Source organism: Catharus ustulatus, chromosome Z (assembly GCF_009819885.2).
Source record: "Catharus ustulatus isolate bCatUst1 chromosome Z, bCatUst1.pri.v2, whole genome shotgun sequence".
In the NCBI taxonomy this organism is placed as follows: Eukaryota; Metazoa; Chordata; class Aves; order Passeriformes; family Turdidae; genus Catharus; species Catharus ustulatus.
In genome coordinates this window covers 38,220,191-38,243,719 of record NC_046262.2, presented here as the reverse complement: position 1 = coordinate 38,243,719, position 23,529 = coordinate 38,220,191, and the positions used below count along the sequence as shown (strand labels likewise).

Here is a 23,529-nt window from a genome sequence, read left to right as displayed (position 1 = left end):
CTACTTTATAAACTTCTGACACCTTCTAAAATTTCCTCTTTTTTTGAACTATTGCTTCCTTGCTCATCTTCCCTGGTTTTAAGCTAACTTTGTTCCACTCATGTCCTACTGACTCAGCTGTGCATTGTTTCTGTAGTTCCCCACTTTTTAAAATGTTTTTTCTGAGCCCATCAGCTACATTGCACTCTGTTTTCTAGTCCCTTCTCACAAACCTGTTAAACAGTTCAGCCTTTCTGACAATTAAGCATGTTAGGATCATCCAGTCACAGTCATGCCTCAGTTCTTGGCTTCCCTCACTTACCGCTGAATTTCATCCTTCTCCTGTTTTTCTAGTCTATTTTTGAATAGGGAGCCACTGTAAATATCTGTAATTAAATGTCCATGTAACTAATATCTGACCATACAAGGGGGAGAAGGCCATGCCAAGCATTAGGGAGTTTTCCTGTCTACAGCTGTGTGAGAGAGTCACAACAATATTTCAAAGGCAAGCAGAGTCAGAGGAAGTCACAATTTCAGAGAACTTATGAGTTTGATAGTAGCTGAGGTGTGATGTGTTATTGTAAAATGAAGAAGTAATAGATCTGTATATGTAAAACTTATTAAGTTACTGGCCATTTTATAACTGCAAGCCTATGAATGGAAAAAACATAATGTATGTGGGTTCTTGAGATGCCGCTGTCAGGGAAAACTGATGGGAAGGCAATTGCATGGAACAGATACTGTGTAGGCTTAGATGTTTAACACAGTCCGTCCAAGGTCACTCTGAAGTGAGGTTGAAAATATCCACAGCAAATATGTGTTTATGCAGGACTAAGCAACTAACATAATTCCTTATTTGATTTACATCTGAATTAGTGGTTAAAGCCTTTGGGTTTTGCATCTTTTTCCCCGAAGAAACTCAAAGAATGACATCAATATCTGAATAACAAATCTTTTAAAGTTTAAGTAAGGAGATCTCTATCTAAGGATTTTCAAATGGAATTTTCCCAGATGGTTAGTTATATTATTGAGAAAGAAAGAAAAATCATTACTGGGAGCTGTAGTAATTTTTATATTGAGGAGTTGATGACATGACAATCATAAGTGACTCTCAAGCAGCTTGCCACACTGGAGACTTGTGGGCTGAATGCTTGTAACTACTCTCAGCCACAGTGCAGTTCACACATTGATGGGTTTTGTCATCCTTTAAAAAAAAGTATTTTCTCTTTTGGTTTCAGCTGGGATAGAGTTAATTTTTGCTCAGCAGCTGCTACAGTGCTGTTTTGGATTCAGGGTGAGAATGGTGTAAATAACATGCTGATATTATGGTTTTTTACTAAGTTGTGTTTATCCTGAGTCAAGGACTTGTTCAGTGTCTCACGCTCTGACAGTGAGTAGGAGCAGAAAAGAAACTGGGAGGGAGCACAGCTGACACAGGTGACTTAAGCTGGCCAAAGGGATATCCCACATCATAGAACATCAGATCCAGTGTATAAACTGGGGGAGTTACCTGGAACGGCACCTGATCTAGGTGTGGGAACAGGGTCTAGCATCCTTCGGTGGGCAGTGAGCATTGTGTATCACTTTCATTTTCCTTTTTGCTGCTATTATTATTATTTGCATTATTCTGTATCTTATTTTAAATTTATTAAATTTATTTTCAGTTGTTAAGCTGTTCTTATCTCAACCTACAAATCTTACCTTGATTCTCCTCTCCATTTCGCAGGGAGAGGGTAAGGAGGAGAGAGTGGAGGTTGAGAAAGTATCTGTGTGGAGCTTAATTTTCAGCTGGGCTTAAAACCACATCACCTGTTTTCCCTCTAATATGACAAAGATTAATTTCCAACAGTCGATTCATTTGTGTTCATTTGCTTTTGCTTTAATTTTTAATTTGCTTCCCAAAGAAACTGAACAATCTGAAAGAAAAGTTGCAGAATTGAGTAGGAGAATTAAATTTATAGGACCAGGATGATGAAGTGGAAATAAAAATCAGAGAAGAAACTATTAGGACATTAAATCATTAAAAATCCCAGGAAAACAAATGCTAGCCATGATTATACATAACGATTTTTTCTGTTTGCATTAAACCTCTTTCTGTGGTATATTTCCTTGTGAGAAATAAAATGACGAAAGGAGAGCAAATGATCCAATTAAGAAAATCTTGGGCCAGTTCTGGCCTGCACAAAGTGCATGACAACCTTCAGTCCCTTGCTATGAGCAATCCATAGATCCGTAAAGTAAGAAGGCCAGAAGGAGCTGCTTGTCTCAGTGTAACAGGGCATCTTTCTAAACTGTTAACTGGGAAATACAGTGAAAGGGTTCTGCCTGGAAACCCTACTCTTCAACTTGAAGATTATTGATTATTAAGGCCCAATTAAGCATTTCTTTGGCATACTTCCAACAATCTATTAAAACTGCTGCTATAACTTGTATTTTGCGCACTGGAGAAAAAGACTCAAATTTGGATCTTGAGTAGACTTTTTTGATAGTTCTGAAACATCTCCAAACATTTTTCAAGCTCAAGAATTTGTTGAAATGATTGTTTCCTCAGAAAAACTTTTTGGTTTGAGACATTAGCATTTTATGGGAGGAAAGGGGTACTTTGAATATTTCCAGGCTCTATATACTTAAGGAACAAAATTTTGTTTGAAAAATCTAGTGCAATTTGCTTATATGGATGTAGAAGCCTTTTACCACTGTATCAAAGTTAAGACTTTGTAGCCACATACTTTATAGACTTAGTGAATAATGATCCTTTTTTTCACTCTAATTAATACAGGAAAGCCATAAATATGTTCATTATTAAACAAATAATGTCTGCTAAAAAAGTTTATCTACCTGTGGTTTTCAGTAATGGGAAAATACAGATTTAAGTCCTCTGGAAATGCCTTTCCAGATAGATGTTGGATATGTACGGTTTCAACCAGGATTATGCCAAACGTCTTGGCTGTCACCGTGTTCAAGACCATGGTGAATGTTGCATAGTAAATGGAAATCAGAGTTTCTTTAAAGATTTTATAGAATTTATATGGGAAAACATCCAATCCAGCTGTTTTCCCTTAAGTCAGCGAATTAATGGTCTCTTCAACTAATGCTTTTTCTACATCAGCCCTTTGTGTATGCTGGCATATGGGGCACTTGGAGGCTGTTAAGGAGTGCATTAATTTTATTTTCATGGAATCTGAGTAGTAATTTTTCAAGTATATATCATTAGAGGCCTGCCTAAAGGTTTTATCTTTTCGTTTACTTCACATTATTTCTTTTATCGTGAATTTAAATGGACCTTGTTTTAATATTGTTGCTTTATTTTCTAAGCGTACATTCCAGATGTTTTTCATTGCCTGTTTTTTATTTTGCAGTACTACTCTCTTATATGCTGATGTGTGGCATATTCTACATTGGAACTGGAGGCAATTTTTTCTGTAAAAGCTGTAAAATGAAAGCTTTATCCCTCCACCACAATAATGTTTCTTGGGTTTCTTCATTTCAGAAATCACGATTTGATATGGATCAATAATTGTCAGCATTTCTATAATAACCTGCACTTCAGGAACTTAAAGCACTTTAAAAATCCCTGTGACCAGAGGGCATCTCAGACCAGAGGCCTGAGAATACCCTGAAAATGTTAGCAATACTGTGGTGTGTTATTTTCTCCCAGGGCTACACAAATATACTTTCAAACTGAAAGCAGAACAAGCAACTCATGGTACTTGGGGTGCTGTACTAGGACTGGAACAGAAAACACAGATGTGGTTGTCCACATTCTGTGAACAGCACCTAAGAAGAAGACTCAAGAGGTCAATTTGTGGGATTTAAGGATAGAAGGGATCTACCTGGGTCCGATAGGTAGCTGAGGCTTTTGGATCAGGGTTATTATACAACAGTAGCAGAGTAAGGAAAAGCAGTTGTACGGGGGCGGAAAAAGTTTGTTATTTATTTGAACAATATTACTTCAGCAAAAACAATTTAATTGGACCTTTCTCATTATGTCTGTAGTACACCAATGCAATATGTATGCTATTTTCTGATGCTCTTTTCACTATTTTTTTAGATGCAGTTTCGAGTTACTTGGCATTTCTATTTTACTTATTCAAGCTCCAAAAGTTTCATTGCAAGCTGTCAAATGAAAGCTGATCCACTGATCAAAAAAAAAAAAAAAAAAAAAAAAAAAAGGCTGAAAACACACACCCCCCCACAAGAGAAAAAAAAAAGAAAGAAAGGTGGAGAGAGAAAAAAAATAAAGTTTTCTTTTTTTTAGTTTAAATTCTTCATGTGTAAACAGCTACTGAAAAGATGAGTAACTGGTCCAGAGACTCCAAAACCAAAAGTCCTTTCTTGAAGTCTGAGACACTTGGAAGGTCCAACTCAAACAATTTAGTTCATAGTCATATTTTTTACCTTGAATGATTTAGCATATCTGGAATAGAAGGCAGTTAATGAGCCCCAGATATGGCAAATGAAAGAGATTAGGATGTTTGCTAAACGGAACTTAGTGATTACATTCAGGAAATTAACACTTTTATACTCAAATGTATTTGCTTCATCCTCATACAAACTACCCTTTAATATCTGTTGCTGAGGTTTCTAGGGCAGTAATTTCTGCAGCCCTTATTCTGAATGGAGTTTTCCCTAGTGAATTTCCTTGCTTTTGGTACTTGTGCTCCTGCAAATTTGCTGCAGGATGTAAATCACACAGAACAAAGAGCAATCTCCAACTATTTCCTGAGAGTCCAGTGTTTATACACTCACTAATTTTCTTCTCTTTCAGATATAACTCTAAGCTGCATCCAGTACTAATACAGACATTCTTCATTCCCTTAATGAGAACTGTAGGTAAGACTGAAAGCTTATACTTTACGTATTTGTTTATTTGTCAAGCAGGGGTGTCATTCTCTCTGAAATACAAGTATTTTGTAACAATCATGGTGCAAGTGAAGCTCTATTTAGCAAACTCGCAAACTGAAGAGGGACTCAGAAATATATTACTAAACGAATAGCACCTTGGAAGAATAGAGGGAAAAAAAAGTGGGGAGGAAATTGCCACTTTAAAATACTCCACTTCCCTGAAAAAATCCAGCTTTTGATGATTCTTTGTCCAGTAGAATCCATTTACTTAGCTGAGCAAGATTCTCTCTGCTTGCTGTGGCTGTCTATTCCAAATGGCTGACTGCCAGCAGTTTTGCTGAGAGGGAGAGCCATCTGATATTACAGCACAGAGAAAGAGAGTAAGTGCATCAGCAGGACATAGGGGATCAGAAAACCAAATGGCATTCAGAGCACAGCTTGTGCTTTCTGTGCAGTTTGAGAGACAGCACAACGAAAGCATGATTTTGTTGGTAACCATTTTTTATCCAATGAGCTATTTATAAACCCTAAAAATGTAAAATATGTGCTTATTAGTTACAGCTTGTTAAATAAGGTCTTGAACAGCTCCAGTCTCAGTCAAACAGTCCTTCAACACAGGAGTGAAGGAGGAAGACAGAATCACAGAATTAACTAGTTTGGAAAAGTCATCTGGGATCACTGCATCCAACCTATGACCCAACATCACCTCTTCACCTAGACCATGGCACTGAGTGGCACATCCAGTCTTTCCTTAAACACCTCCAGGGATGGTGACTCTACCTCCTCCCTGGGCAGCCCATTCCAATGCCCAGTCACCCTCTCTGTGAAGAACCTCTTCATAATGTCCAAACTAAAGTTCTCCTGATGCAGCTTAAGACTTTGTCCTCTTGTCCTGTCAGTGGCTCCCTGAGAGAATAGACCAACCCCCACCTGGCTGCAGCCTCCTTTCAGGCATCTGTAGAGAGACCTTGCACATCTTTCTGATGGGGCCTATGCCATGCTGGAATATCCTCAGCTGGTCCCCATCAGCTAAAAAAGACCTTAAACTGCAATGTGCTTTCTGCTGATAATAGTTCCTCCAGATTCAGAAAGCACCATGTCATTCCCTGGAGGAGGTGGGCTCTAACATAAAGCAGACATTGCAAAGAGTTTCTAAAAGGCAGTAAGCACATCTACTCTCTGTTTAACACAGTATATTTTCTGAAATGACCCCATCTGCCGTGTCTGCACACTTTACCTGTGTCACCCCCACAGCTGTTTTCCAAACAAGACAAAACCCAGAAGAGAACATGGTTGCTGACTGGAGGTCCTACACAGTCATGGGTGGAAACGTGTTTAAACATGAGAGCTGTTTCCCAGGGCAAGCATCATTGCAAGAGGGGCCCCAGTAACATGGACCATTCAGGTGTTGTGTAAGGGCATTCAATGACATCAAATTTTGTGCCAAAGTGCTAGCCTGTGTCCTCACTGTACTGGTAATCTAATTTTGTTTTCTTTTATATATTTGGGAGGAATTTGCATTAATTTTAATGGGACATGATCATTTAGGGAATTTTTGGAATGAAAACTGAAATTACATATGATGAAGTGTCACTAGTGAATGAAAGCTGGCCCAAGGCTGAAGCAAGGCAATGCAGGAGTATTCAGGATCTAGAAATACATCCTCAGGTTAATAATAATAATAATAATAATAATAATAATAATAATAATAATAATAATTACAGTTCAAGGACTTTTGACCACATACATCCTAAGTTTAACTTATGTGTCTGTGTGAGTTAGTAGGACATAAATCAGTAAAAGAGTGGAATAATTTTCTTTTCAAATTATTGAATTTGTGTACATATGTCATGCTGAAAGAGACAGAGACAACAATCTTTAAAAAAAATGAGTTGGCTCCAATATTGCTTTCAAATTCACTCAAATAATGCCTAGACACCAAGTATTTTATGTGATTTCCAGGTAGGTACTTGTAGGCACTTTTGGATTTTGTTTCTCTTCTTAATCAATGAAAAAACATATTAAAGGCAGAAGGAAGAGGATAATTTCAATGTTTGCATTGACCTAAAAAGCTAGCACTGGTTGACAAGAGGAAAAAATGGGAGTCTGGTTTCTTAAGTACATCTAAATGAATGTAAATCACTTAAGATTGGGCCATCAAACACCTTATCAAGTGCCTATACTTTATACTCATGAACACTATTTGCTGTTAGTATGATACAAGGCAGGTTTTCTAAAACTAAGCAGTAGGGTATATTGAGGCTTTTCTATTTTGCAAAACAAATTGCTAACATCAACCTTTCCAAATGTACAAGTCACTTCATAGTTTCAAAATTATAGTGGCATCTGTGACTTCAAAATGACAGGTGGATTTATACACATAAATTCTACCAATTTCAAATGTAGCAAAATAGTTAAGTGCTTTGGTTAACTCTAGGAAATTTTATGGTTTTTTCTAAATCAAAGCCTTATACTAATTAGTATTTGATCTTGGCTTTGTTTTCTTGCAGATGTTTCAAACTAACAAGGAAAGACAGTAGTGAACCTTCTGTTCAATGACGTTTATCCCCAGTTGCCTTTTCCTATTTATGCTAAAAAACAAAATACTAATAATAGCTTTTGAAGTATTATTATATTCCTAAGACCCAAAGTGAGGTCTGTTTGAGTTTACTTAATACAACCCTTTTTATTTGAGAGCACATGTACATGCTGCATAATTGTTAAACACAGCTACTGAAAGAAAGATCATCAGCCTGGGGTTGAAATGGTCTAAAAACTCTGCTTTGTCCAAATCAGCAATGTGTTTTATATTTTCATCTTCATTTGCATATATTAAAAGCTACACATGCAAAACAAATTCCCCTTTGTGGAAAATGAACTGTGTAAATGCAATTTATAGCTTTAATTTGGACTTGAACATTTAATCCATTCAAATATAAAAAGGTTTTCATGCCCTGAATATTCCTGAGGTGGTTTAAAATGCTTAAAGTAAATATTGAGCAGGTGAGAGAAAAACTTGTCCCCCATATCACAAAAGCTGTTTCAAAACAATAATGTAAGTGCGTAATTAATATTGACTGCTCTGGGGTTCTAAACTATTAATTGTGCAATCTGTACAGGTGGCAGGCATTGATGGAAATATAAAGCAAAAGGGCAAGGCAAAGGTACATTATTAATTTTGCTATATCAAAAAATACTTGCCCTGAAATAAAAGAAATTGATACAAAAGAGGGTTTGTTTCAGGTCTTCAGCTCCAAGTTTCCTGAAGGCAAAGCTTGTGTAATTTGCTCAAAAGACCTTTTGTTTGAAACAATTGTGTCAGTAGTACATGGTCAAATGCTTGTTCTCCAAAGGACAAATACACTGAAGTTCAGCCCAAGTGCTGCAATGAGGTTTCCGCACTGTGCTGTTTGGGATTGTGCCTTTCTTTTGACCATCAGCTGTTTCAGCTTCCAAGCTGACCCATTCCTCAGAACTTGTTAAACTTTACCAGATGGAACTAACATGTATAGACATATTTTGTTTTAAATTAAAAAAAAAATAAAAAAGCTGGACTGGGTGAAATAAGGCAAACCTCTCAAACAAAATGTATACCAATTTGTTTTCTAGATAAATGAGGCAGACAGGAGAAATAAACCCTCATATCTCTGTAATTACACATTCTCTATGATTTTCTGAAGTGCTTTAATGTTACTTTAATGTAACTCAGGGACTATAAAGTGCCTTTATACAATTGTTCGTCTTGCCTTGCTTTGGCCAATACTCTTTATCTTCAGTAATGGATTAGTTTGCATCTAGACTACAATTAAAATCCTCGTGTTATTATTTGGAGCACTATACTTACTAAAAAGCTGTGCTTTGCAACTTCAGCTTAATGCAAAGCTAGTAGCTGCATGATGTTTAACCTTATTATGGGTCCATCCAACTGAATGAGAGTCTGAGGAAATCAAGACCAGCAACATGAGATCCAGGCTTTATGAAATTAAACCAAGCTACTGTGGCAAGTTTTGTAAGCTGATGAGATGCTTTCCAGGCTGGAGGTGCTGGGTCTGCTCATGGAAAGGAAATTAATTGATATGAGCTGAGGGTTCTGCCATGACCACTGAAAAGATTAAAATATAAGAACTAGAGTGTGGGTGTCCGCTCCCCTGGCATTAGAGTGTAAGGATGTCAGGGCTTGAAGAGGAGCAAACAACGCTTTGGAAACTCCTTCTGACCTGAAGGAGTAGTGTGCCCAGGGTCATGGTGTATCAGCATCAGCCTGTCTGTATTTATGTGCATATTTGGTGTATCAAGCCAGGCTGAGTGTGGCATACACTAGCAAAAACCAAAACCCAAGAGACTTCTCATGCTCTCAAGGTATTGGTTATTGATTAGTATTGATTGACCTGACAGTCAGGCTGCTATTAAAAGTAGAAAGTGTTGAAGGCAGTCAGCCTCATTTTAAAGTAAATATCTTAGTAGTTACCTGTATACAGTGTGATCACCCAAGTGTGAATTAACCTAAAATTTTTATAGCACCTTCAGATCACAGAAACTGCATGTGATCTGAAGGTGCAATCATTCATAAACTCTAAATCTCTTTTATTTATAAAGGAAGACAAAAATTACCTGCAGAGGTAATCATTGTAAATTGGCAGCATGCTCTTACCATTTGCATGGACTGTTGCCAGGAGGCACAATGTTCCTGTTTCCCTATTATGAAGTCTAGATTTGTTTCATATTTCTCATAGATATAAAAGTTAAATAAGTAAACTGCAATGACAAACTACTTAGTAGCTGTTTAGCTGCTAATATATTCGAGTCCAATCCTGGAATTTATGTAGTCTGTGAAAAAAGGAAGAGAAGAAAAATATAGTCTTCTAAAATCTTGAAAATTTTTAGCAGAATGCTGTTCCTTATGGCTCACTGAAATCATTTAAGGCTTACTAAATTACTCTTCTGGTAAAATTAAAGCAAAACTTCATGATTTCTCAAATCATATTGAGTTTGGACAGGAGCTATAACAGCTTTTGAAAGAGCTTTTTAGTGCTCCAGCAGCTAATTAAATAATTAATTAATTAGGAATAGGGAGTCTGCATCTTGCTGAAGTTTTTCTCTGAATCACTGTTGGGTATCCTTTAAGTGGGATTCTTGTTGTATAAGTCACGATATTTAGGAAAGTTCTGAAAATTCCAGCAAAGACCATTTTCAAAGACTTTAAAAGATTACTAACCCTCAGTATTTTTAACTATTCTCATATTATTGCAACAATATACCTCCTCTGTACAATCTGTAGCAGGACTGTAGCACAGGAAAAATGAAGGAAATTATTTCCAGCAAAGCAGTTTTGTATGCAGCCTACTTTATTTCACTGGTGCAAAAATAAGTGGCAATAATACAATGGCAACCAAGTGCATCGAAGCACAACTCAACAAATGTTGTCAGCTGGCTCTTGAAAGAGTTTCTAGGTACATTTCTTCATGTTTTCTCCATCTATCTGTGACCTCAAAGCTAATTTTTACAAAGGAGGTTATACAGTGTAGCTCAGCAATCTTTGGCAGCTCAGACCCTTCCTCTTCCAAAGAGCCTGGGAAGGCTTTTGCAGGTAATCAAGAAGACTCTGGTATTTTCTTGTGGATCTTTCAGTTAAGCATAGGAACAGATGATAGTGGCTTTAAAGATGCCACTGAGCCTTTTAAGATAATAGCTGTGAGAAGATGCTATGTGATTCTGTTATGAAAATGATCCGAAGTTACTTAACAGCCACCAGAGAAGGCACCACACAGAGAGAAGGCTGGACATTAGCTGTCCTCAGTGACTGACCTCTAACCCTACTGGGCCATTTCTTCTGAGGTAAGACAAAAAGGGGCTGAGATCACACAAGTCTGTGACTAGCAGGGTCATCATCAGGAGCTCTTGGTGACGTGGGAGCAGGATGCAATGGTGGATACCAAGGAGCAGGAGCTCATCTCTGAGCTGCAACCTGTCATGGGAGAATAGAAACTGAGGGCAGGATGGAGGATGAAGACCAGCGTAACCACAGCAACTAAGTGGAGACTGGGAGACTTTTCAAGGGTAAGAGCCTACACTTTGGCCCCGGGAGAGGGGCATGCTCACAGAAGGAGCATATGAGGGGAGAAAGAAGGGGATCTCATCATGTTTCTTGTAACTACTACGAATCTTACAATTTTACTTGTGCAAGAAGGAAACAGATTCTTTCACAGAATGGGACCACCAAGAATTAAGAGGTGTGTGGAAGATCGGACAGCCACAGAAGCTGAGCTGGTTAGTGCCACTGACCACTTGGCTGTGGTACAGTGGAAGCAGTGGGAGAGAAAAACTCAAGACAAGAACAAAAGTGAAGACATCATGTCTGGTCACTCTGATTGCTCTGACGAGAGCAGATGCAACAAGGACATTGCTGGTGCAAATGAACATAACAGGGGCTTGATAACTAAAAAGATTTTGCTGCTGTGAGAATGGGAGCAAAGGGGTTCAAGTGGAAAATTTTGTATGGAACTTAGAGAACTACAAATACTGGTGATTAGTGTAAAAAAGTTACTTTTGCTTGCATAGCATGCTCTCTCAATCACTGCAGAGTTGCAAGAAAAATTCTGATGTGTCGCTTCTGCCATAGACCATTTATTTCTTGCTGAAAAACCTGACAGGAAATCTAGTGTTATTCTAGTGTTATTCTAATTGCTCCTCTGTGGCATGAGTGACCTAGTAAATTTGCTGTGCCCAGTGGAGTGGTCTAATGCCATTTTAAAGTGGCTCCTGTAAAACAGCTGAAAACTAAGGCCGTGCAGTACCTCACCAGAACCACATCTGTGTAAATTGCATTCTTCTTCTCCTCCCTACTCCTCACAAGGACCTTGACCCTCTTTGTCTATAAAGAGCAGCCAGCCTTCTACATCCTTACCTTCATTCACAGGACATGCCTATCGTGTCCCTACAAATCACCCTTTGTATAGAGACCGTTGGGCCTGGCAGGATTATGGTTCATGGCCTAAAAAAAAAAAAATTAGAAAACCTCAGAACTTTCAGAAATCCAAAGTTACTACACTGTTTTTCATCTCTAACTAACTATATAGGATTTTGACATTTACTATTCCCAGATTTTTTTTAATACAAAAGATTGATTTGGAAAATGATAAATACCACTTCTCTCCTTAAGTAAGACATTTAGTTGGAGGATTTGTGATTAAATTACAAAATACTCATGTCATTACTGTTAGTGTGTCTGTCAGAATTAAAATTATTATTGTCTTTTAACTAGTATATACTTTTCCTGGAACTCTGTTTTACTCTTAGAAATTCAAGCACAAGATTCCCAGCCAGCTTGATTTTCATTTCTTTTAGCTATAATGTATTACCTGTAAGAGAGGTGAAAATTTGAAAGTCAACTGTCTTGGGTTACAATACAGGGTGTGATAAAAGGTATCTATTCTATCACCATCTGTTGAGGGTGGAGGCAGTGATCCTTATCTCCGCAGGATATGTTCTCCTAATGGGCCATCCACTGAAACCAGGCAGGACATTGTTCTTTATCTTTTCACAGCCCATCCTCTCTCCAGCGAGTCATTTTCTGCTATTGGCCCATTAAGCCCCACTGTGTGACTGATAAAATTACTGCATCCCCTTGGAAGTTGCTCCAGCCAGGGAAAAGGGCCCAACATTTCTTACCAAGATAAAACAGAGGTGTGGGAGACACCAAGGTAGCCCCCTCCCCCCCTTCTTCACTGGATTCCAGAGGAAAACCGGATTTCTCCACATCACCACATTTCCCTCCCTCCGGAGGGAAACTGCACCTTGTACAGGCCCACTGCTTCAACTGAATCACATCTGTCACTACAGGAGGACTACAGCCACCATTTAATCAGACTGCTGCCAACACCCTGCCTGACGGGGTGTCAGGCTGTACTCTGACTTTGTCAGGGCTTGGGGTCTGTTTCTTTGTAGTACTGTATTTCTATTTTAATTTCCCTGGTAAAGAACTGTTATTCCTAATTCCCATATCTTTGCCTGAGAGCCGTTTGATTTCAAAGTTATAATAAGTTGGAGGGAGGGGGTTTACATTCTCCATTTCAAAGAGAAGCTCCTGCCTTTCTTAACAGACACTTGTCCTCCAAACTAAGACATCAACACAGTGGTCTTTCAGCATGAATCAATATTGGAAATTAATTAGAGTTCACCTGAAGTATAAAAGCTGCGTATTTATTGCTGACAATGTTTAGCAATTGCATCTTGTTTATTTATAACAACAACAACCCCCTTTTTCTGCCTTGGGACATGTCATTGTCTTTCAGAGTCTAACAGTATTGTGGTATAGCTTTGGAATTAAAAAAATCAGGAATTTTCTGTTGTATCAATAATCACCCACCAGGGAAAGCTTGATAACAGCAGGATAGACAGAATCCATAATGCAGCTAAATAATTTTTCCCAGTTTACTTATAAGCAAAGTATACATGAGTGAGTGAGTGACACAAAAGGAGAGTTTTTCCCCATGAACAGGATCTGCTCTAGCTGTGGGAAAACCCACAGGACCCTGCCTGATGCTGCACAAACGTGGGGTGCCCAGCATCTGAGGGGACTATTCTCACTACCTGTAATCATCTTCTTATTCTGCTTTATTAAAGCAGATGCCTTACTAAGCCACTTGTTGTTGGACTTTTCTCACTGAGGTTCAGAAATACCCCTTCACTGGCTCATACTCACCTTGCTCCACTTTCCACCCCTGTGCAGAACAGCTCTTAGCATAGCCAGCTTGCTGCTTCTAAAAGGTGTACTTGTCATGAGAACATCAACTAAGACTGCCTCAGTTTTTTTCCCATTAGACAGCCACCCACAAGTTCAGCTCCAGACCGGCTGTACCAGATTTAGCACATATATGGAGGGCAACAGATCAACATCCCATCACAAAGTGTTTAATCTATCCACTTCTTTTGCGCATAAGCATTTGTGAATTTAACAAATCACCTTGCTGTCAAAGTTCCCAGGTGTTCTATATCCTGTTGGATGTTTTCAAAAGGGGGTTGGAAATTGTCCAAATAGGACTGCCTGATATTTTTGAGGGCAGTGATATTTTGGGAGCAGTCTTAGGCTCAGTAAATCTGTAGGCTTTCAAATGTGTGCAGAAATAAATCTTCACGTTTAGTAGCATGTTTAATGCTGAATATTGTTAATACTGAAAAGAGCACATCCTCAGAAAAGCGGACCCAAAATTAATTTTGTCATCTACATTTTCATGGGCTCTCTTGCTTTCCTGGCTTTCATTTAGGTCATTTATTTGGATGGTGCCTGGGTACAGTGGAAAACCATCTCAGCAGCCATTTCTAGTTCAGGGACTTCAGATGATTAAGTACTGACTTTTCTGAACTGAGCTCTGTTGCGCTGAAATACTTGAGCAACAACATTAACAATGCTTTTCTTTAGAAGCTTAGCATTTACATATGCAAGAAATTACAAAATTCCAACTCCAAAGCTGGTGAAAAATGCTTTCCTTGCATCCATGAAGCTAGAATCCAAAAAGCGGTTTATAGCTATTGTTATTTTCAGATTGTTCTTTCGCTGGCAGAATTTGTGCATTATAGGATGGGGGAAAGCCATCCAAAAAAAGATAAATATGAGTTCGGTGGACTCAATCTTCCAAGAAAAATAGGTTTCCTGTAAGCTAAGTATCTTTCTATAAGTCCTTGGGGCCACAGCAGATGAGTGCATTAAGAACACCTTAGTCTTGCAGACACAACTTCCAAGAATTGTGCTTGAGCTGGAAAATCTGCTTTAGTTTGAAATTTAAAGACACAGATCACCAGCTATCTTACAGCATATGATTTGCTAATTTTACAGGAACCAAAATCTGCCAATAAAATATGATAGAATATTTATGTTGGAAGAGATCTACATATATCATCTATCCTTCCCTTGCCTAACCACTTCAGGGCTGAGCAACAGTTAAAACACATTGTTAAGGACATTGCCCAGACGCCTCCAAAACACTCATCGACGGGCATCAACCACCTCTTTATAAGCCTTTTTAAATGTTCATCTACCTTCTTGGTAAATACACTTTGTAATGTCCAGATGGAACCTACCCTGATATGGCTTCCCATGCATGCTGTCACCAGACCCTAGGCAGAAGGGGTCAGCATCTCCCTCTCTACTTCCCCTCTTTATGAAGCTGTACGGATCAATGAGGCCACCCCTCAGCCTCCTTCCCTCCAAACCCACAGTCCTCTGCTGCTCCTCACAGGACAAACCTTACAGCCTTTGTTTTGGCTGGCTGGTGATGCTGTGTCTGATAGCCTACCTAGTCCTATTGAGAGAGTCATTTTGATTTAGAAGGCTATCAGGTTGGATGTACATGATTCCCCTTCACAAGTCCATATTGAATGTTTCAAGTCACCTTCTTGGCTTCCATACACATAGACATTATTTCCAGGACTATGTTCTCCATCAGCTTTCCAGGGTCTGAGGTGAGGCTGAGAGTCCTCTAGTGCCCTGGGTCCTCTATCCTGCCCTTTCAGAAGAAAGGAATGACACTTTCTCTTTTCCAGTCCTCAGTAACCTCTCCCACTTGCCACACCCTTTAAAAGGGAACTAAGAGTGGTCTCATAATGACATCTGCCAGCTCTCACCACACTTGTGGGTGCAAGCCATTAGGCCTCATGGATTTGCATGTGTCCACTCTGTTCAAACACTCCCTTAAGATAATCCTCTCCATCAAAAGTAAGTCTTCCATGCTTCAGATTTTCACACAGTTCTTAGGGCCTGGCATTCCTGAAGATGAGCTCTACCAGTAAAGACCAAAGCCAAGGAACAGGTGGGTTTTGGCTTTCCTAATTCCATTCCTGCACTTATGGGCAGTGTCTCTCTCTCCATTCTCTTGAATTCTTCCCTTATGTCCCAGTTCTGAGTTCTTTTTTCATCTTTGTAGGTATCCTGCCATCTGTGCTTTAATTCCTGTATGTTCTTGAGGTAATTCTTGAGCATCAGCCAATATAGCTGTTGTAGTTACCTTGCACATTGCTAGTCTTCATTATAGGCATCAGGGTTTTTTCAATTTTAATATAGGAAAAAAGAGATTTAAAAAATGGTCATGGCTTTTGAGCACCAGCAAAATTATTGTCCATATCACTATTAAAGCAAAAACATGTCTGCATTTCAGGTTTGGTTTTTTGTTTGTTTTTTGGTTGGTTGGTTGGTTGGTTGGTTGGTTGGTTGGTTGGTTGGTTTTTATATGATGCAGTCTTGATTGTTCTTAGTTTAACATTTTTACACATTTTTTTAAAATTTAAAGCTTGGAAGAGTTCACCTTTTAAATTTGTGCAGTACTTTGAACCTTGTAAGGTTGCAGTTTTCTAGTAAAATACATTACTCAAGCAATAAATAAATAAAAAAATTCCTTCCTGTGTCCTGGTTTCCCACAAGGCTCAGTCTTGGGCCAACCCTGTTTAGTGTCTTCATCAACAAGATGGGTGAGAGTGCACCCTCAGCAAGTTTACAAGCGACACCAAGCTGGGTGGGAGAGTTGATCTGCTGGAGGGCAGGAAGGCTCTGCAGAGGGACCTGGACAGGCTGGATCGATGAGCTGGGGTCAGTGCTGTGAGGCTGAACAAAGTGTGGGGTCCTGCCCTTGGGTCACAACAGCTCCAGGCAGCCCTACAGACTTGGGGCAGAGGCTGGACAGTGCCCAGTGGAAAAGGACCTGGGGTTGCTGATCAGCAGTGGCTGAACATGATCCAGCCCATGCCCAGGTGGCCAAGAAGGCCATGGGCATCCTGGCTTGTATCAGCAGTAGCGTGGCCAGCAAGAGCAGAGGAGGGGTGAGGCCACACCTTAAGTGCTCCATCTGGATCTGGGTCAACCACTTCAGGAAGGTCATTGAGGTGCTGGAGTCCAGAGAAGAGCAACAAAGCTGCTGAAGGGTCTGGAGCACAAGTCCTGTGAGGAAGAACAGCTGAGGGAGCTGGGGCTGTTTCAGCTGGGGGAAATGAAGTTAGGGGCGACCTTATCACTCCAACTCAGAATATTCCCTGATCTGGAAAGAAATTAAATCAAATGTTTCAGTTCTCTACAACCACTTGAAAGAAGGGTGTAACCAGGAGGGGGTTGCTTTCTTCTGCCAGGTAACAAGGATAGAACAAGAAGAAATTACCTCAAGTTGCAACAATGGAGGTTTAGATTGAACAACAGGAAAATGTTGTCAAGCATTGTCACAGGCTGCCCAAGGAAGTGTTGGGTTACCATACCTAGAAGTGTTTAAAAGGTGTGTGGGTATTGTATTTGAGGACATAGTTTAGAAGTGAACATGGTGGTGTTGGTAAGCAGACAGTTGGACCTTAATGGCCTTAGAGGTCTTTTCCAACTCTAACAATTCTATGATTCTTCCAACTTTAACAATTCTATGATTCATGATGCAGTATCAAATAAAAGAACAAGAAATGGAGGGATAGATGAAGATTTTGTGTCACTCCTAATTGAATTTAAATACTAGGACACCAGGATGATGAAAAAATTGGCAGCAAGGGAAGATATGTGGAATTTTCATTTAAAATTAATATTTAATGATGTAACTATATTTTTGAGGTATCTTTAAGGATCAATTCACATTTTGATTTTTTGTGCTGTAAGTACAACTCACGCTTTGAATTTACATTATCTTTGAAAGTATTATTTTAAAGAACATCTGAAGAACAACAAAATCTTTAAGAGAAGCCTACATTTTACATAAAGAAACTAATTATTTACAATTAAATAGCATTAGGATTTGCTAATCTCTCTGTTTCCCTGAGCTCAGAAATACCACAGAAAAATGTGCTGTTGCATAATGTATTAATCATTCTGGCCACCTGCTTTAAAGATCCTTTGCCAAATCTTTTCGTGGTCAGGTTTGAGCCCTGAAATGAGCAAGAGTTAAGAAGCATCACTTCTTCAAAGGATTTTCATTTAAAAGTTGGGGAAAGCAACTTTGTCTCTTGATCTTCACTGTTTAATAGCACTTGGTACTTGTGAACCCTTTTGGTTTACTCATACAATACCTCCAGATATTTAGAATTTCTTAAACCCAGGCCATCTTTACTTAAAGTACTTACTGTAGTCTCTTACAGAAGAGAAAAACACCCAAGTATTTGAGCACTCTCCATACACCCAGATTTGAAGTCACTGACCACACTAAAATGATTTAAAATTTTTTAATGTTATAATGGCAATACCTTCCCCAAATTGTTTATCTGAAGCATTTTATCTTTTTACCAGAGAGGAACATTGCTGTATTTCATGACACAAGTAGGTATAGCTCTAAAAATCTTTGGAAAAGGAAAAAAACCTCTTTTTTGAGTTTTTGAGTATTTACTCATTTGTGCCTAATCTCTGTGTATTGTGTCAGCAAGATGGATCCATTTTCAGTGTTTGCACACCACCTTTCATAGGCTTCTTTTGGCTAGGTTCCTGCTCCTGTAATGGGGACAGAAAGGTGGTGGAGTTACAATCTACTGTTCTACTCTGGAAAAGAAACTGCAGTGCTACCAGTTCCTCTTCTTGTGAAAGTCCGAATTATTTTATCAGGAGCTGAAGTGACAGCAGTACTTTTCCCCTTGCAAAGAAAAACGCTGCAAAGCAAGAAAGAAATCTAATCATGAAAAAGTACAGAAGAGTTAACACATAAAGATAAATTTCACTCTTACGATATGGGGATTCCCCTGCCCTTTTCATTAAGATGCATTAATAAATAGCAACCTGTAAACAAACACAACTAAGATGCACTCCAAGTGCACTCCAGGACTAAGTGAGTCTTGTTAATGAAAGAGAATGTAGTATAACATATGATTGAGGAGGTTCTCTTTGCTTCTTAACAGTGGCTGCCTGGTTAACCTGGATGCGTGTATATTTTAAATGTTGTTGGCAAAAAAATTGATTAAATTTAGTGCTATAGTAAACAGGAGGCTGCAGCACATAGATCTACAGTAAAACAACAGATGGCACAGGTTAAATCTGTTTATTAGCAGACACTTGGCAAGGAGACTGGAAAAGAGAAAGAAAAGAGACAAACAGATGCCAGGTGTAATATGATAACACTTAGTATAATAGTTTCAATAAAATATGTTTCATTTTATTGTCTCTTTTAGCCTTCCACCAGAAATTTTTAGACTCTACTGTTTCTGATTAGGAATCTTTAGAAATATGCACAATGCTTACTTTAGGATATGTTGAATAGCTGGTTTTCTTTTGCTGAAAAACAGGAACATTTTTATTGCTTTAGTGGAAAATCAAGGACAAGAAGCAGTGCAAAGTCATCAGTGATGGACAGCCAGTTTGCCATGGGCAAAGCTGGATAGCTTAACTGCTTTTCTGTTAACTGCTTTCACACTAAACTCCCTCCCCTCATAGATTACTGTAATGCTGCACTGCAGTTCTTTCAGAATTAGGATTCCATGTTTCACAGACCTTATTCTAGTTTCATCTGTGAAGTTCCTGAAGGGATTAAAAAATATTTTTAGTGTTTTAAATTTGGTTTCAGCCTCAAAGTTCTACTGTGCAATAGAGGTCTATGTGTTCTGAAGATAATTATCTTGTTATTGTTCCCTTTACAGATAACTAAAATGGCAGTGCATTTTTTTCAGGCAATAAGGCTGTTAAATCTGGTGTTAATGATATGGTCATCACCTCACTATTTTTTTCTCTCCTCTTCTTTCAAAGGTTTGGAGTTCATGGGTAACAGGCTAGCTGGGTCACTGCTAAATCAAACTCACCTCATATCCTTTTGTGAGTATAACCTTAATTCTGAGCGATACTGATGATAGCAACCGTATCCCTGTCATGGTGAAAGTGAATTCTGTTTCATCTGATATCACACTCTTATTGTTTCCAGGTAGTGTGGCCTCTCTTTCACATGGCAGCCTTTTCAGACAGCTGCTTGTTGGTGCATAGTAAGAGCTGAAAAAACCTACAAAAGTCTCAGATTACTTCCTTTGCATTGTAAAAAAGATATGTGGACTAATAAATACATTAGGATGTGTTATTATCCATTATTCAGTTCTACAATTAGTGAACATCTGGCACAGGAAAGATGAGATGCCTATTTACTTACCATCTCTATTAATGTTGATTTCCAGCAGGCAACAGCAAGCACACCTGTTTAAGGGAGGCAAATGTGAAACAAAAATAATTTAACTAATATTAAGAGAGATTTAAATTTTATCTTTAAAGATTGTGTATTACATACCTTTCCTCAAAGTGTCGTTTATATGAGATTTCTTTATAGACTTGAAACAAGACTAACAAGAATTGTGAAAGGTCAGTTTATTTCAAGCTTACAGAATAACAAGGTCAAGAGTTCTAGCAGGAGAGTATAGCCAGACAAAAATAATTTTGTTTTGTCTAGCTGATATCATCCAGTAGAGCTGAATCATGCTGATTTTCAAATGTAGTTAGAAAAAACAAAACAAAACAAACAAAACAAAGCCAGCCTCTTCTGTAAATTGAAGTTATGGAAGTCTGATAATGTTTGTTTGATATCTTCTGGCTGTTGATTTTTTCTATGCCGTTGGCCTCCAAATTTAACACCTTTCCCTTTTAATGTCCAGGCTAGAGATTTGAAAGAAACATATGGACATGTCATCTTTGCAAATCACCAGTATTTTATAAAGAAATGAAATGTTGAACAAAATTAGAAGGAATAGATTATTTGTTAAGAACAGCAGTTACAACCTCCATAGATTCACATCTAAGACTGCAAATAAAACAAGTGGCACAGATGAAAATGCCAATTAGTTAACATTAGTTAGACTTAGTTACTAAAAGCAATGCTACCTTTGCATACCAAATAGTATATTTGTCAAGAACATTGAACTTTTGACCCATGTATGTCAAATTAACCCAGAATGTTTTTCAAAAAGGAATGGGCAGAGAAGGAAATAAAAAGAAATTCTCATTAGAGATTACTGATACGAGGAAGAAAAAAGAAAGACATGTAAAGGAACATGATTTAAATGCAAATAAAATCATGAAATCATCTTTGTTCTGTATCATATGATATAGAGGGATTACAATATAACTGGGTAGATAAGTTGGCTGTAAAAGTTCATCATGAGATGCGAACGTGTCCAAGAGTTGGGCTGATGAAGATCATCACAACAATGGACAGGTGGATTGAGCTGCCAGGATTAAAATGTCTCAGGAGGATCTGGACTGGCAACATAAGGGTGAATTATTTCTGACTTGGTATATATTTATATAAATGTGTGTCTATATAGTTGGAAGGTATAGGATCCTGGCATGATGTAAACGGCATAGAATACAGAGTGGATAATGTCCTAGTTCCAGCTACAACAGAGTTAATTTTTGCTATAGCCATGGGAGAGTGAAACCCTGCTGGCATGGCTAAAAGGCTGTTCTACACCACCTTACATCACTGCTGGGTATGGGGCTAGGGTCTCTCTGGTTTCTGGGAAGAAGGGCGTGGTTTCCAGTTGAACAAATAAAGCAAATGGAGGGAAGCAGATGTTTCATTGTCTCAGACTTTGTGAGCATTTAATATGTAAATCTTCCTCTCTTCGTACACTTTTTTCCATTAATATTGTTGCTTATTTTCTTGTCTCATTGCTCTCTACAGTAAATTGTTCTAATCTCAACACACGATCTCTGCCTTTTGTGCATTCTGTTGGGGTATAGGGAGGGGAAGTGAGTGTCAGCATGGTTTTAGGACAATTACTAAACTGAAGAATACCATTCCTAAACCAGAACAGTCTTATTGTCAAGTGTACCTAGCCCCATGTTAAGGATCACACCACAGAAGACGATCCTGATGCCATATAAAGTTTTATTTGCACTGAAAAATCATGTGATTACATTCTGACCATAAGCTGAGTTATTTGTCCTCTTTCTTGATGGGCCCACTATCCTGGCCTGGGCCCCCAGGACCGCAGCAGAAAACTCTCCACTGTAAACAGCACCAGCCACAATCCAGCAGAGATCACACGATGATCTGCAGGATTCAGGTGAGATATTAACGCTTTCAGTGCACAGATAAGACCTGCAGAACTTACATCCTCTCTTGAGTGAGAGAAAAGTGACACAGTTAAGACACACAGGAACAAAATGCAGACATCAAGGTCAATGAAGTAGAAGGTCCCAGATGGAAGGCACTGGTAGAGATGCTTCACTCTTGGGCTGAAATCCTCTTTTAAGACTATGGAGAAGATACGATTGATACATCAGACTCTTTTTCCCTATAAGTCATGAAATGCATTTGCGGGGATGAAGTGTTCTAACCATAGACATGAACAAAGGCATCCATGGTGAAAAAGCCAGTGTTGAAGCATATGTGATCATGAGACGTTTGAACAAAGAGAGAGAAGACTGATGAAAACCCTTTGTCCCCAAGGAAGAAGAAGACCTCTGCTCCCAGAGAAGAAGTTGATCACAGAGCTAGATGAAGAGAACTTCTGCTTCTGAACAGCTCATCCGTAAAAGTGTACTCCATTAGCCAAAGATTGAACCCTCAAAAACAGTTGTGGGGAAAACTGTAAATCTCGGGGAGCGGCTTTTACACAATGATCAGATTTTCATTCTCCTGGCGGCTGATTCACGGTGACACTGAAGCCATGAGAGAATTGGTTTTTTGTGGAGAAGTCTCCATAGCATGACAGCAGAGACTCCTCTCCCTAATTTCACGATTATAAGCCACACTGAGTATAAGCCGCACTTCCAGGTGTCGGCAACTTCTCATTCTTTGTCCATACATAAGCCGCACCTGATTATAAGCCGCAAATTACAATACAGAGTGTGATAAAAGGTATCTATTCTATCACCATCTGTTGAGGGTGGGGGCAGTGATCCTTATCTCAACGGCAGATATTCTGCTAATGGGCCATCCATTGAAACCAGGCAGGCCATTGTTCTTTATCTTTTCACAACCCATCCTTCCTCCAGCGAGTCAGTTTCTGCTAATGGCCCATTGAGTCCCACTGTGTGACTGATAAAATTACTGCATCCCATTGGAAGTTGCTCCAGCCAGGGGGAAGAGCCCAACATTTGTTACCAAGATAAAAACAGAGGTTTTGGGACACTAAGGGAGCCCCTTTCTCCACTGGACTCCAGAGAAAAACCGGATTTCTCCACATCACCACTGGACCTCTGGAGGGAAACTGCACCTTGTACAGGAGCACTGCTCCAACTGAATCACATCTGTCACTGCACGAGGACTGCAACCATCATTTAATGGGACTGCTACCAACACCCTGCCTGACGGGATGTCAGGTTGTACTCTGACTTTGTCAGGGTTTGGAGTTTGTTCCTTTGTAGTACTGTATTTCTATTTTAATTTCCCTAGAAAAGAGTTGTTATTCCTAATTCCCATATTTTTGCCTGAAAGCCCCTTGATTTCAAAATTATAATAATTTGGAGGGAGGGGCTTTACATCCTCCATTTCAAAGAGAAGCTCCTGCCTTTCTCAGCAGACACCTGTCCTCCAAACTAAAACAGCAAATTTTCGTTCTTTGTCCATATATAAGCCACACCTGATTATAAGCCGCACTTTGGGTGTGGACCAAAATTTTAGTCAAAATGGTGCGGCTTATAATAATGAAATTACTGTAAATTGGAGAAAGACTATTTTAGAGGTGATAAACTGACTGATTTGTCTCTGTACATTGTTAATGTGAAAGAAAAGAGGGTGTGGAGGGAGGAGAAGTGTTCTGAAGGTTTTAATCTGATTTTTTTTT

The 23,529-nt window shown here is 38.9% G+C and overlaps 1 protein-coding gene across 2 annotated transcripts in view; it reads left to right on the top strand.

Annotated features, from left to right (window-relative positions):
* Positions 1–22,483, top strand: part of SLC28A3 (solute carrier family 28 member 3) — an 81,272-nt gene extending 58,789 nt beyond the window's left edge. Inside the window, exons 18-20 of one of the 2 annotated variants that reach the window (XM_033086052.2) lie at positions 4,748–4,812; positions 19,505–19,570; positions 19,677–22,483. In XM_033086052.2, the coding sequence (XP_032941943.1) occupies positions 4,748–4,812; positions 19,505–19,570; positions 19,677–19,735 (190 nt within the window). In that variant the 3' untranslated portion in view covers positions 19,736–22,483. Of the gene's footprint in view, positions 1–4,747; positions 4,813–7,334; positions 7,394–19,504; positions 19,571–19,676 lie in introns of those variants that run through there. The other variant, XM_033086054.1, reaches the window with a different exon arrangement.
* The last annotated feature ends 1,046 nt before the right edge of the window (positions 22,484–23,529 follow it).